The sequence below is a fragment of the Salvia miltiorrhiza genome, chromosome 2 (genome assembly GCF_028751815.1).
Source record: "Salvia miltiorrhiza cultivar Shanhuang (shh) chromosome 2, IMPLAD_Smil_shh, whole genome shotgun sequence".
Classification (NCBI taxonomy): Eukaryota; Viridiplantae; Streptophyta; class Magnoliopsida; order Lamiales; family Lamiaceae; genus Salvia; species Salvia miltiorrhiza.
Window position 1 is genome coordinate 33,330,451 of NC_080388.1, and position 15,134 is coordinate 33,345,584.

General features: G+C 39.7%; 1 protein-coding gene and 1 non-coding gene across 4 annotated transcripts; both read left to right on the plus strand.

Moving 5' to 3' along the window:
• The first annotated feature begins 256 nt into the window (after positions 1 to 256).
• Positions 257 to 363, plus strand: LOC131013722 (small nucleolar RNA R71). The gene has a single exon (XR_009097809.1). It is a non-coding gene; the product is annotated as a small nucleolar RNA R71 (small nucleolar RNA).
• A 10,188-nt stretch (positions 364 to 10,551) lies between these two features.
• Positions 10,552 to 15,134, plus strand: LOC131012082 (uncharacterized). 3 transcript variants are annotated; one of them, XM_057939992.1, is made up of 9 exons: positions 10,552 to 10,975; positions 11,602 to 11,702; positions 12,567 to 12,683; positions 12,782 to 12,975; positions 13,076 to 13,181; positions 13,312 to 13,459; positions 13,660 to 13,799; positions 14,481 to 14,647; positions 14,730 to 15,134. In XM_057939992.1, the coding sequence occupies exons 2-9, from the start codon at positions 11,642 to 11,644 to the stop codon at positions 15,021 to 15,023; spliced, it is 1,227 nt and encodes a 408-aa protein (XP_057795975.1). In that variant the 5' UTR covers positions 10,552 to 10,975; positions 11,602 to 11,641; the 3' UTR covers positions 15,024 to 15,134. The 3 variants fall into 3 exon arrangements, with proteins under 3 accessions (XP_057795975.1, XP_057795974.1, XP_057795976.1); XM_057939991.1 differs by having other exon boundaries at positions 11,627 to 11,702; XM_057939993.1 differs by having other exon boundaries at positions 11,630 to 11,702.

A 15,134-nucleotide genomic window follows, 5' to 3' on the forward strand; every position in this document is an offset into this window, starting at 1 on the left:
ATCAATCTTGCTATTTATGGCGGTCATTTGAGCCGATAGAAGGGCTATGGGATCCGAGCTTGTTGTAGCCGCCACCTTCTTCAAGATGATCCTTTCCGTCGGGAATTGATGGCAATTAGCGGCCAAGTTCTCTATGATGTGGGCGGCCTCCTCGTGGCTTTTCTCCAACAATGCTCCATTGGCCGATGCATTCATGTCTCTTTGCATCTCACCACTACACCCGGTGTAGAATACACAAATGATTGTGTTTTGATCTAAACCATGGTTAGGGCACTTCCTTAGCATCTCTTTGAATCTCTCCCAAGCTTCGTAGAAGGATTCTCCATCAAATTGGTGAAATTGGACTATGTCCTTCTTCATCTTCATGGTTCTACCCGGAGGGTAGAACTTGTTGAGAAACTTTTGAGCCATGTTCTCCCATGTAGTGATAGAACCACCCTCTAAAGATTGGTACCATGTCTTGGCCATGCCCCTTAGCGAAAAGGGGAAGAGTCGAAGTCGAATGGCATCCTCCGGGACTCCATTTATCTTGATGGTGCCGCATATCTCCAAGAAGTTTCCAAGATGTCCATTCGGGTCATCTTGGGGAAGACCGGCGAATTGGTTTTGTTGTACCATATTTATGAGGGCCGGCTTGAGCTCAAAATTGTTGACGTTGATTCTCGGGACATGCACTCCTCCTTGTTGGACAATGGGTTGGAACATATTGCTAATAGGTGGTGGTGGTGGTGCATTCCTTTGAGCCTCTTGCTCATTGATTCGCCCTTGCATAGCCTCTAGTTGCCTTTGGAGTTGGAGGATCAATTCTTGATTTTCCGCCATGTTTCCCTCCATTTCTTTCTCTCTTCTTGCTCTTGCTTTGTTGTGTCGGCAAAAAGCTTCAACTTCAATGTCAATGGGTATAAGAGGAGCACCCTTAGACCTTGTGTTCATGCACTACCTACCAACCAACAAGAAACAACGAGTCAAGACACAATCTTAAAATAGAAAATAAAAATAAAGCAAGTAAAATGTCTAAAGTAGTTAAACACAATGAAGCAAAATATCACAAGTAATGAAACTAAACTAATCCCCGGCAACGGCGCCAAAAACTTGTTCGCTAATATTTTCACCACGCCGCAAGTATACGGGTAGTTGTAATATATGGAAGCAAGGTCGTATCCCACAAGGATTAGTAGTTCAATCTAGTGATTATCCTAAGTCATTATGCTATAGCTATTTAGACTAAACGATGGAGTGATTGGTTTGATTATCTACTAATTACTTAACAAGTGCAAAGATAAATAAAACCAAATAAGCAAGTGGATTAATAAGATGATTAAGACGATTTAGGGACTAGGCATCGATGGTTAAGCAAAGGACTTCAATTATAGCTCAATACTAATCTTGACGAACCTAATTATCTAGAGTGATCTCCCAACTAGTTCTAACCCCCTCCCGGACGATTAGAACGGTAGATTACGGGTTATAGTTGCCGTCCCCGGTCAACTTCTAACCTATAACTCCCAAAAGCACACAAAGATCGACATACTCTCACCCAACTCTCAACCTCCCGGTTATCGAATTGATATGTTTCAAACACCTTATCTATTGCAATTATCCTCTCCCGATTCAAAGTGCAAATTAGAAATGTATAGAATGTGGCCAACAAACCATACAAGAAATAAAGCAAGGGTTTGAAAAGATAATGTGCAAAGGAACAAACAAGATTTATATTGAGCACAAATAATCAATCCATTACAATAATCATCTAGCCTAATCCCCAAATCAAAGAGAAACTAGCCTATCATGTTCAACAATAACATACCCAATAACAAATGAAGCATAAATGAAAGAGAGAGAAAGAAAGAACAAATCCTATTCAATAGCTTGCTTCAATCCTCTCTCCTCTTCAATGCCTTCTTCAAATGGGTGGTTGAATGTAGTTATGGAGCTAGGGTTGTGAATGGAAGATTGGGAGTGAAGGGTTGGTGTGTAATGAATGTTGGAGAAGATGAGTAATGAGGAAATTAGAGAAAAAGGGGGAAAAATGGGGTTTAGGAGTCAAAATTCGCGTCTGGGCCCACCAAAGGGCGGATCCCCGCCTTATCCCCGCGGTCGCGGCACGAACCGCGGTTGGGAACGTGGCTGGAAAGGGAGGAGGCCGCGGTCGGGGACCGCGGCCGCGGCTCGGACCGCGGGAGATGTTCAAAAACGTTCTGTACTCGGGGCGCAGGAGGCCGCGGTCGGGGACCGCGGCCGCGGCTCGGACCGCGGGAGATGTTCAAAAACGTTCTGTACTCGGGGCGCAGGAGGCCGCGGTCGGGCCCGCGGCCGCGGTAGGGACCGCGGTTCAGGCTTCTTCAGCCACGGCCGGCTGCCGCGGCCGTGGGGTCCTGCGCAGCTGGCTTCCTCGGCTCCGTTCTCCCTCGTCCGAGCTCTGATTCCGGCGCCGTTCGCGCTCACGGATTCCTCTCGAGACGTACTTCACTCTTATGCTCCCACAAGTCTCCAATCAACTCTTGATTTTCCCTGAAAATATTCAAAAACTATACCAAGCAATCAAGATTTCATCAAACTCAAAATTGGGATACAAACACATATTAGCAATCAATTTATGGGGGGAAAATGACAACAATTCATGCAATATTGAGGTACGAAATCCATGTTTGTCATTTATGCAGTTCCAAACTCATAGACACAATTATGACATATCTAGCAGAAGTTACATCATCCATATGTTTCTTATAACTTTCAATGTCAAACATTTTGAAAGTTTCTAAAGTCACATTAAGGATGATGTGGATTGATTTGTCCAAGACATGGTCAATCCTATCTAGCCTTAGCACCAAACGCAAATTGTGCGGTCAATCCAGAAAGTTTGACTTAGTCAATTTACCGTATCCAACAAACATATCAAAACAGTTGCAGATAAAACAGAGATAAAAGAAAGCAATAAAAAGAATCGAATCGAATAAGATCACATTTATTTTACTAATCAAACAAGGCATTTTGTTTTGATTAGCTCCCACTATTTTTGCATATTTTATGACCCCAACATAAAATACGAATTTATTAAACATAAATTATAGTGGTCCAAGATCTAAGTCAATATTATGCAGCCTCTGCTTTGCTGATGACTACAATAATATCACTTAGTAGGCCTCTAAACCAATTGCAACAACAATTTTACAACTCTTGGTTGATTAATCTAATTAATCTGCGTCCTTAAATCATTCTTGGTCGCTCTGCGTTCCAAAATAATTTAAGCAAGTCAACCCCATCACACGGTGCCAACCTATGAATGAGCCTTGGCCTTGTCGATTTAGAGCATACAATTTTATGTAAATACCCTTGGACGAAAAGGTTAGGGAACTCAAACAATTATGATGGACGACGCGTTTTGTGCTCACACAAAGACTTATATTTAATGGGAATTTAGCATGTGATACTAATTGGTTATATTTAATATATAATATTAAATAGCAAAACAATTACTGGGTGCCGCCTACCCAGGCAAACAAAATGCGGACCACACGTATTGGGTGTCGCCTACCCATACATAGTAACGTGGACTACATATACAGGGCGCCGCCTACCCAAGCATTAAAGCGGCCTCTAACTACTATAGTTAAATAATAAGCATAAAATCAAATAGCATGCTTAGGGGTGTCTAATCGGGACGGGTCGGGTACCCTACCCGAAAATTGCGGGTACCCGACCCCGACTTTTCGCCAAATCCCCCACCCGATACCCGTCCCGCGACGACCGTCGGGTACCCTAATACCCGACGCGGGTATTAGGGTACCCGCATACCCGTAAATCACAAACACCAAATTCAAATTGTATTTAGAAATATAAAATCAGTAAATCACAAACACCAAATTCACCAATGCAATACGTGTTTGATAAGTTCATTCTATCATTTTTATTGTTTTTGGATCTAATTTAGTGGGTTTCAATTTCAAACACCAATACGTGTGATTTCATAAGTTTTATTCAATTATTTTACAAGTTCAACCTAGGAGCTTCACTGCTTCAGCCTTCAGTAATGGCAAACATCAGTTCAAACAAAGCTGAAAAATTAATACCCTTACCTTTTGACCGCCGGATGCTGATAGATTTCAGGACTGGTGTCGACGCCGGAGATGGAGCTGCGCCTGAGACAGAAACCGGCGCTGTTAGATTTCAGAAGGCGTCGATGACGTTTCGGCTTGGACTGAGCAGCAAAGAAAAATAAAATACTTACCGGCGTTTGGGCTTGGACGGCGAACGACGGCGCGGCTCGGACAGCCGGTGGGTGGGAGGCAGAGGGGCCGCGGCGGGTTGCTGGGAGGCTCATGGAGGTTTCAATTTTCACGTCTGCAGCAAAGCAGCAGTTAGGGTAGAAAGTTTTTTTTTTTTTACTAATTACTCCCTCTGTCACGGCTTTTGGTATCCAGTTGAGAGCGGCACGGGTTTTAATAAAGTGATTGGTGTGTTGTGAGTGGAATAAGGGTCCACATTTTATGTGAGAGTTAAAATAATTAAAGTGGAGTAAGGGCCCCACCTAGTTTTACTAAAAATAGAAATGGATACCAAAATGTGGGACGGCTAAAAAAGGAAAGTTGGATACTAAAAGCTGGGACGGAGGGAGTACTAATTTACTATTTAGTATTTACTATTATTAAAAATTAATAAAAATATAAAATTTATATTATATTAATAACAAATGCGGCTATTCGGGTATACCCGTTACCCGACGGGTATACCCGATACCCGCGGAATTTTGTATTCTGCTACCCGCTCCCGACCCGGTTCCCGTTTCTTGCGGGTATTGGGTACCCGATACCCGGTCGGGTATCGGGTTCGGGACGGGTAACCCGATACCCGCATCCCGTTTAGACACCCCTAAGCATGCTTATCACAAAACAACATAGAATCTCTACGAATAAAATTCCTTAATCCAATTAAAATTTTATTCTCCAATTAAAATATGGGTTAATCAATTTGTATTAATTCCAAGTTAATATAAAAACTCATCAAATATTATTATTTCAATAATAATAATAATTCATGATTTATAAATCAAATTAATGAATTAGTCAATTTATATCAATTCCAAATTAATATAAATATAGATTCAATATTATAAAATTAACACTAAATCAAGATTCATTAATCTAATTTATAAAAGGATTAATCTATATTAATTCCAAATTAATATACAATTAATATTATTATTTCAAAAATAATAATAAACAAGATTTATTAATCTAATTAATAAATTCCATTCTGAAATTGGGATTAATATTATTAATTCTAAATTAATAACAATTTTTTTTTATAAACAGTTTCAGCCCAAAAGGGCCATTTATATTTTAAAAATTTCGCAGGCCCAGCCTTTAAGAAAAGAAACAGAAGCCCAGCAGCCCTAGGCCCAGACCAGGCCCCAAATGACATAGGCCCAGATCAGAACTAGGGCTTGCAGCTGCAACAGCAGCGCCTCCCTTCGATTCCCGTCAGCCTAGCGCCGCGCTCGGAGCCGCGCCGGAGGAGTGGCTGCGACGTCCGGCTAAGGCACGCCTTCGCCGGTCATCTCCAACTCCAGCCGTCGCTCCGGCTTCCGTTTGCAAAACCATGCCGGAAAGAAGCGAAACAGACGGAGTATGAAACTCCTTGCCGCCGCTCACAGCGGCGAATCAGCCGCGCACCACGGGTCTGCTCGCTCGAGACCTCAGCCAGGAGTCGTCCCCACGGCGCCGGCGTCCAAACCCGCAACCGGTGCGACTGTTACAAAGTGGCTGTGGCACTTCGACTCAAAGCCGTGAAGCCTTGCAGACGCCGGTAGGTGGTCGGGCGCAGCACAACGGCGAGCCCCGAGCCACCTATCGCCGCCTAGTTCGCTTTCCCCTCACGTCACATGCAATGGCGGCGATACGGTTTTCCGGCGAAGAATCGAAGCAAGATGAATTATCGTTATGCCCAGCAAGATTGAAAAACCAATTTCAAGAGTGTGTTATGCCAAACCATTCGCATAATACAATTTCAATCCAGATTTCTAAAATCAAATTACAAAACATGTTCTTCGTTGCCCAGCAACATCAGAAAATCAATCCCAGTTCAAAACTTTCAATTCCAAATTCAATAATTGGGTTTAATAGTGTTAGAAATGGATATTGGGCTCATTCCTCCCTCAAAAGACTTATAAGGGAGAGGTATGTCTCACCATATAAAGTGGTTCATGTCACTATCTTCAATCCAATGTGGGACACTTCAATACACCCCCCGCACGCGCAGCGTGGACTATCCCAAACGCCATCTGTTGACAACGATATTGGGGGCATCATTGGATTGGGTTGGCTCTGATACCATGTTAGAAATGGATATTGGACCCATTCCTCCCTTAAAATGCCTTATAAGGGAGAGGGTTGCCTCACCATATAAAGTGGCTCATGCCACTATCTCCAATTCAATGTGGGACACTTCAATAAATAGTTTCCGTTGCCAAGCAACAAATAAAATTAATCTCAATTTACAGAATCAATTTCTAAAATCGAATAACCCATAATTAATTAGAACATAAAACAAATATAAATCGAGCCCCGGGCTCTGATATCACTGTTGGAAATCCTTGACATCATGTAATGATGCGCAGCGAAAATAACAGTTAAGGATAAGATCTAGATTTACAATTGAATCATGTGTAGAGATTACAAACACACAACAACAACGGTTAGAATAACTTACTTGTTGTGTAGCAAACAATCTTGTAGCAATTCTTCTTCTAGTAATCCTGCAGTTGAATCCACTACTATGGTATCCACGCATATTGCAGATTCGATGCAGGAACAATTCCCGATGCACAATTCAATCTTCGAAAGCTAGGAAATCTTCGATTGAATTCTATAGTGCTCTAAGTGTTTTCTCTCTTGTGATTTTACGTATCTCACGTGTGTTCATCTCACAGTCAAAAGAAATATATTCCTATTCTTATAGGAATAAGACATGCCTGTAAACCCTAGGTTAAACAGGCCGGGCTTTTCTTTTGTCTCCAATTAATTAATCCAATAGTCAAACTATTTACTAATTAATTAAAGCTTATTAGAATATATCAAATATATCCTAATCTAGTCCATATATCTTTCAATGTTATCGACTAACGTGGTAAGTAGAGATTTGAGAAAATACCAGAATAAAAAATATGAAAAAATGAAAGTATGATATGTCGCGAGTAAACGCGTTGTTTTATGTGTGCATGATGTGACTTTATGTTGTTCATAATATTTATGCATTTAAGATATAATTTGAATCAAAGGATAAACCATGCTGATTCAAAAAAAAAAAAAAAAACACAATGGTCTATAACAATCTTGAGCCTAACGCAGATCTCAATACTTAATAGAAAAATTGAAAACCTTTAAAACATAGATCTCAGCTCAAACTTTGAAAAAGAAACTGGAAACCCATAAGAGGGTTTAAGCGCTCAGAATTTGAGAGTTACTACTGGAGCTATTGTTGCTGGTTCAGCTCTGCCACCTCAGGCTTTATAGCCTCTGACTGTTACTCATGCCTTTTGTTGGGAATGTTACAGTGAGTATGCTAAAACAAATGCTCAACATCCTTCAAATGTTCATGATGCAACAGATGAGACATATGCATCTAACTCTAGTTGCTTCCACACCACAGATTCATGTAATCCTTCCGCACGCTGTCCGACCAATTCCGTTAGCATATTTGAGCACTAAACCACGCTCAGAGCTGCTTGCGGATATGGGAAAAGAGGTTTATGATGTTTCAAATAATGAAGAGGCTAGATCTGCTAGTAAGAGAATAGATCAAATCTCTGCAAGCTAAGCATCGACGAAGGCCTACAAGGCTGCCGAAGAGGCAAATGACTCATTTGATGAGTTAAGCTCTTATCATCATCAGAGAGAGACCGTTAAGAAAAGGTAAATCTATGAAGCAATAAATGCGAGAGATGAAAAACAAGTGCTGACTATGAAAGTTGTAGGCCAAAATGAGGATGATAATGTCCAATCTACTCGGAACAAAGGAAAAATAAAAGAAAGGTTGTAGTAGAAGATATAAGTGACTTTATTGTGAAAATAAGCCACCACGATGTTTATGCACATACACATAAGAGAATTGTGTGCATATGTGTGTAGTAGCAGGTTAGCAGCAGAGGCATATACTCTATCAACTGCATTTTTCAAGAAACTAAAATTATTGACTAAAATTAATTAAATATCACCAACAAATAGAAAATGATTGAAAAACACACAAACAATCGAAAAAAATAAAAGAAAGAAATACTCATCTGAAAATATAATCAACAAATAAATACAAAACGAGAGAGACGGAAAAGAAGGAGATGGAGATAGAGAAAGAGAGAAAGATAAGGAGTTACCTGAGGCGGGGAAGACGGCGACACGACGACCAGGCGGCGGTGGTGCGATGCAGAGTTAACCGAAGGAGTGGAATTAAAGGGAAAATTTAAAGAAAACTCTAGGTAGTTCTAATTTGAGAAATTGAGGGAAGAGGAAAAAACGAAGAAGGAGAGAGAGAGAGACACCAGCCACGCCGCGCCGGAGGCGACGAGTACCGACGACCTTTGCCTGACGGACAGAGGAGGAGAGAGCCGCCAGAGTGAGAGAACGAAGGGAGTGAAGGCGTTTGTCGTGTGTGTGTGTGTGTGTGAGAGAGAGAGAGAGAGAGATTACACAATGAGAGAAACCGAGAGGATAGAATCAGGTGTGGTATTTTTTTTAATTTTAATCATAGGGGTAGTTTAGACCTTTTACGAAAAAACTGGGTATATTTTTAACTTTTTATCCTATAGGCTAAAATTTATTTTTATTATATGAAAGTGGGTATTTTTATATATTGACACAATTATTTATTGGTCGTAATATTTTAATAATTTCATAATTTAAAGGGTTAATTATCAATTTGGCCCCTGACGTAGAGGACACTTATTACATCTAGCACCTTATGGGCATGGGTGTGTCAACTAAGCCCCTGAAGTACCTATTTTCCTTCAATTAAGCCCTCCAACTTAACGGAGAATTAACATCGTTAACTATTTTTATTTTTTTATTTCTTTATTTTGTTGGTGGTGGGACCCACACCTTCTTCTTCACCAAACTCGTTGGAAACACGCCGGTCTGACCCCTATGCTATGAACTACCGCTTCATCGCCGCCGACACGCTTCAGAAGTTGATCGTCCTCACTGGAAACACGCCGGAATCTGGGAACGACAACAGTGGCGGCGTACCCTCCTCCACCCGAACCCAGCAGTCGTCCCTCTCTTCTCTAAATCTCGTCGCCGCTGCTTCTCCTCCTGCGACGTCACGCCGCCTAAGTTCGACGCCCTTCTCTCTCTCTACCATACGCAAAGCCCCAAATCTCTCTCTGATAGCACACGCTCAAGGCAAAAGGGCGAGCCCCAATTCCTCCCCTAAATCGAAATCGCCGCCGCCTTAGCCAAAACCTGGTAACGTAGCCCCCTTCTCTCTGGCGTGGTCGATGCCTTCGCGCCGGAGGTCTACTCCGTTCCCATTTCCCTTTCGATGTTGAGCCCTAGCCCTCCCCTTTTAAATTCGCCGCCGTGGGTTCTGTAATTCCGGCGATTTACAGTCGCCGATCGTTCTTCTCGGTTACCAGAGTCTTTCTCACCTTTCGAATTCAAGGAATGGTGCCTTCAAGCAGGTCCGATTCGTAGCCCTTCCCTATCACGAATCGTCGTTGTTGTCCTCTTCGGAATCGACCACGTCGTTGCTGGGTTCGGGCGGAGGAGGGTACGCCGCCACTGCTGTCGTTCCCAGATTCCGGCGAGTTTGATGATGAAGAAGAAGGTGTGGGTCCCACCACCAACAAAATAAAAATAATAAAAATAGTTAACGGTGTTAACTATTCGTTAAGTCAGAGGGCTTAATTGAAGGAAAATAGGTACTTCAGGGGCTTAGTTGACACACCACTGCCCATAAGGTGCTAGATGTAATAAGGGCCTCCACGTCAGGGGCCAAATTGATACTTAACCCTAATTTAAATAGATAAATACTTATTATATATGTAATATATTAATAGAATATTAAAATAAAATTTATATATATGTATTTATGTGTTGAAAACATTGATATATATATATATTATGAAACAATTAATATAAAATAATTAATCATTTAACTTAATGTTTATAAAAATAAATCAATCAATTAACAATAATTTATACATACCAATTTAATAGTTTGAAATTACAATAAATATCAATACATTTATGAAAAATAATGATCTAAATAAGGTCATGTTATAATTGAGATTAAATTGAAACTTGGTGTATTTTCTGAGCAGATTATAAGGTCATGTTATAATCGCGATTAGATTAAAAATTAGTGTATTTTCTGGTTAAATTATAAGGTAATGTTATAAATAAAAAAATGACAAACTTTTATATTAAAAATTAAAATATGCTTGCATTTTTGTATCAAAATTTAATTGCAAATATAAAGTGTATAAATCGTTGTGGACTTCGTTAATATCTACAAGTAAATTACTTTTAATAAAATAAATAATTAAAATACAATTTATTAGTACTATTAGAAAAACAAAATAGAAATTAGGAAATAGGTTTCTGATTTCTCTTTCTCGCCACCGTTCTCCGTCTCTCTCTCTGCCCTCTTCCGTTTCACTCTCTCTCGGTCTCTCTCTGCAACCGCCGGTCGCCGCCGCCCCCGCCTCCTCCGGTCGCCCGTGGCAACGGCCTCACCGCCTCGGACATCTCCGTCAAGCGCTGCGATTTGCAAGCGCCAAGCAGGCAGCACAGCAGCAGTGCGCCGCCCGGCCCTCGCCGGCTCGCCCCGCCCTCGCCGGCTCGCCCCGCCCCGTCTCCTTTGATTGACAGCTGCAGTGCGACTGCGCAGCGCCGCCCTCACCTATTCTTTCCCGCGCCCCGCCAACTTTGGCCTCGGTGCCTCCGTCCGGCGACTCCGCAGCAACAGCCGTTTCCAACAAAAGGTAAGATGGTAGGCTATTTGGGTGTTTTAGAAGTTTGATTTTTGATTTTTTGTTTCTCGCCTTACCGAAGAATCCACCGATTAAGTCGAACATTTTTTAGATCCATGAAACTAATCGGACGTTAGAAGAAATTATGATTTTGGAAATTCTTCCATGTAAATCTAGTTATTTTAGATCCACCACCATTTAAATTATTTACCGTAAACATTAACTTAATTTCCTTATTATGTGTCAGAAGCTTCAGGTTGAGAAAACTTATATATATATATATATATATATATATATATATATATATATATAAGTATAAATGAAGTGATATTTGGCCAACAAGTATATATATTGCTGTGGAATCTGTAGAATCTGTATAAATGAAGTGATATTTGGCCAACAAATTCGAGTCTTGCTTTATTTTTCTTGGAGCCAAAGTTTTGATGTTATTGCTTTATTCATGGATAATGTTAACAATGGGTATTAACCAAAGTTTAGCCAACTTTCAGATTACACATTGGTTAAAAGATGGGTGTGTTTTGGAGGGAAAATGGATTGGTGTGGATGTATTGAGCTTTTATATATATATAGATAGATTAATTTTCGCATTCCTTTTTTATTTCTGGAATTGTTCAAAGTGGCTGAATAAACTCCATACTGAAGAAGGTACAGACAGTCATGGAGAATAAAGGCGGCTCAAAATTAAACATAGCGATTATCCACCCTGATCTTGGAATAGGTAAGCTCTCACTATATCCAATCGTATATCAGTCAACTGATTTCTAAATTCATTATTTCTCGATAAATTTCGTATTTTAGGTTATCTCGAATGGATCTTGTATTTGAATTCTATGTAATTTTATTTTTGTTGTTTCTGGGGTTGTGCTATTGCTCGAAGAGGTGTCGTATTTAAGCTTGCTCAAATGAATAGTTTGTAGTTGTCTCTATAGGAGGAATGAAGAGGACTTTATGTGGTGCTTTTCATTTATCTGAGAACTTTACTCATGTGATAGGTCTATTTTTCGTATGTAGCAATATAGTTGTATAAATATAGCGGTGGTTATAGTAAAAACCGCAATTTAAAATGAGAACTGAAAACACTGCACCGGCGTGTAAAGTTAATGCACAACTGCACTTGGAGAAAATGAAAAAAGAAAAAAAATCGCTCCGTTCAGGATTCGAACCCAGGTGGTGTATTCAATTATCAAAATGATGCATCCAACGTAGATCTTTATGATCCAAGGATTGAGAATGCTTCTCCATTCTCATTTGAACCTCTCCCTTATATATTAATTCTCTGGAATGATATATATTTCATTTTTTATGCAAGAAAGCCATTTTTTAACTATGATGCTTTAAGATAAAACTTTTATCTTCTTCAGTTTGTATAGATATTGTTAATGAGCGTTTTCTTCTATATAATGGGATGTACTGTTATGAAAATTATTTCAGTGTGACTCAAAAGATTGATCCTAAATAGCCTGTCTTGTATCTAATTACTCAAATGTTTTTGGGACAATATTGAGTATTTAGTTTATCACTTATCCGGCTTTATTCCATTTTAATTCTTTCATGTAATGATGCCTTAGCTTTACAATGTTAGGTGGAGCGGAGAGGTTAATTGTTGACGCTGCTGTAGAACTCTCATCTAACGGTCACAATGTTCACATATTTACGTCACATCACGACAAAATGCGCTGTTTTGAGGAGACAATTTCTGGTGTGTACAGCTTTTTCCTTTATTATTTTCTTGATGCGTTTATGCATGGTTTTATATGGAATTTTATGTTTTTCTGATAATAATTGAAACATGGGCAGGCATCTTTCCAGTCACTGTGTATGGAGCTTTTCTTCCCCGACATATTTTTTATCGTCTCCACGCAGTTTGTGCTTATCTCCGGTGTATCTTTGTTGCTCTTTGTGTGCTATTCTTATATCCTTCTTTTGACATTATACTGGTGGATCAAGTCTCCGTTGTCATCCCATTGATGAAGTTGAAAAGGCTATCTAAGGTTAAAGACCACTTAAAATGACTTACTGCTTTACTTTTACCAGTCATTTAATTATTATTTACATGTTCTGCACATTCTTTCTATTTTTTTTTTTGTCTAGGTAGTATTTTATTGCCATTTTCCAGATCTATTACTGGCTCAACACTCGACCATTCTTAGGAGAATCTATCGGAAACCTATAGATTTTTTTGAAGAAATGACAACAGGTATCTTTAAGCTTTTGTTTACTGTTATCCCCAATGTGTAACATCTTCGCATGCATCTTCATTTTGTATTAGATTGCACTCCATGCAATTTTTAATATTTTGTGAACCGCATCTGCCTGGTCTATTGTAGGTATGGCTGATTTGATTCTTGTAAACAGCAAATTCACTGCATCTACATTTGCGAAGACTTTCAAGCAATTAAGTTCACGAGGGGTTAGACCTGCCGTGCTTTATCCAGCTGTTAACGTGGATCAGTTTGACAAACCTAGTGCTACTAAGTAACAGACATTACCTAATCTCTTGGTATCTTTAAGTTATATGATTGTGACAAAAGTGTCATTGAATTTTGAATATACCTCACCTCCCAGCACAAAACACGATATAAGACGAATGGGCATATACATCTATATATGTATTTATTTATTTATGAAACCATGATGTTTAGGCCATGTGTCTAAATCTCCATCCTTTATTACAGGTTGACATTTCTTTCAATCAATCGGTTTGAAAGGAAAAAGAATATCGAACTAGCTATTTCTGCTTTTGCTATGCTCTACAACAGCCAACAGGAGTTCCTACAAGGTGATGACAGAAAGGAGCTTTCTTTGGTTGTTGCTGGTAAGGTTCATTTCTTATCTTCAGTCTGTTTATAACAAAGATCTAATTTGTGACTTGTCTGTTATTTCACCTGTTCCTTTGTTAGTCAAGAAATATCTAACATATAGGCATCTTTTAATGTGCACGACAAATTATATGAAACACGGTGGAAGTTGCTTTGCTTAAGTTAAATTATTATAATGATTTTATTGAAAAGGGGCATCATATAATATAACACCACCAGTTATTTTTTATATATCCGGCTTCGTCATGTGTAAGAAGTTCTTGCTTCTTTCCTATGTGTGCCATTTTATCTGTGTTTCAACTTATGATGTTAACAAAGATTCATATTTCACTGGCCTCTAAAGCTGTTGGCAGAGACATCTCTGATTAATGGATAACAAGATCATGATATGTTTCGAATCTCTCATCTAATATTCGAATATTTATGTTTCTAGAAAGGATCTTGGACTGCAAACTTATAATCATTAAACATGTAGTATTTTATTTATTGTTCCTTTAACATATACTTTATTAGTCCCTGAAATTGAATACAGTTATTTTTCATATTCTCGGAAGTACAAGATTGTACGCTTTTTCCCATCAGTTTCGACTGTCTTAAAACTCAGTAGGTTCTTAATGAGACTGTGAATCTATAGCTGGTGTTGGATTTGTAGTGTCTTACGAACTTGTATCTGCCAGGTGGCTTTGATAAACGGCTGAGGGAAAACGTTGAGTATTTGGAGGAACTAAAAAGCTTGGCAGAAAGGGAAGGCGTCTCTGATCGTATCCAATTCATCACGTCTTGTTCGACACCCGAAAGAAACACTCTTCTTTCGCAGTGCCTCTGTGTGCTCTACACACCTAAGGTCTGCAATATCAAACATTCTTCTGAATTGATTAATTGATTGGCTTTACTATAATCCTCCTAAGATGACATTAGCTATGCAGGACGAGCATTTTGGCATCGTCCCGTTAGAAGCCATGGCTGCCTACAAACCAGTAGTCGCGTGCAATAGTGGGGGTCCAGTCGAGTCAATAAAGAACGGGGTGACAGGATACCTCTGCAAGCCTGCTCCGCAAGACTTCTCGGCTGCCATGTCTAATTTTGTTCGGGATCCTCAGTTGTCGACAACCATGGGTGTGGAGGCGCGGGAGCATGTGGTGCAGTCATTCTCTACCAAGACATTTGGTCACCACCTGAATGCGTATGTTGTCGATACAGCTCGTAGAAAGAAAGAGTGAAGATATCAGCAATGAAGATTGTGATAGCTGACTCCATAATTCTCCTTTACTCTTGTACAACTGTAACTCTAGCATCTTCGAAACCATACAAAAGTTTTGCTTCCTCTTCAA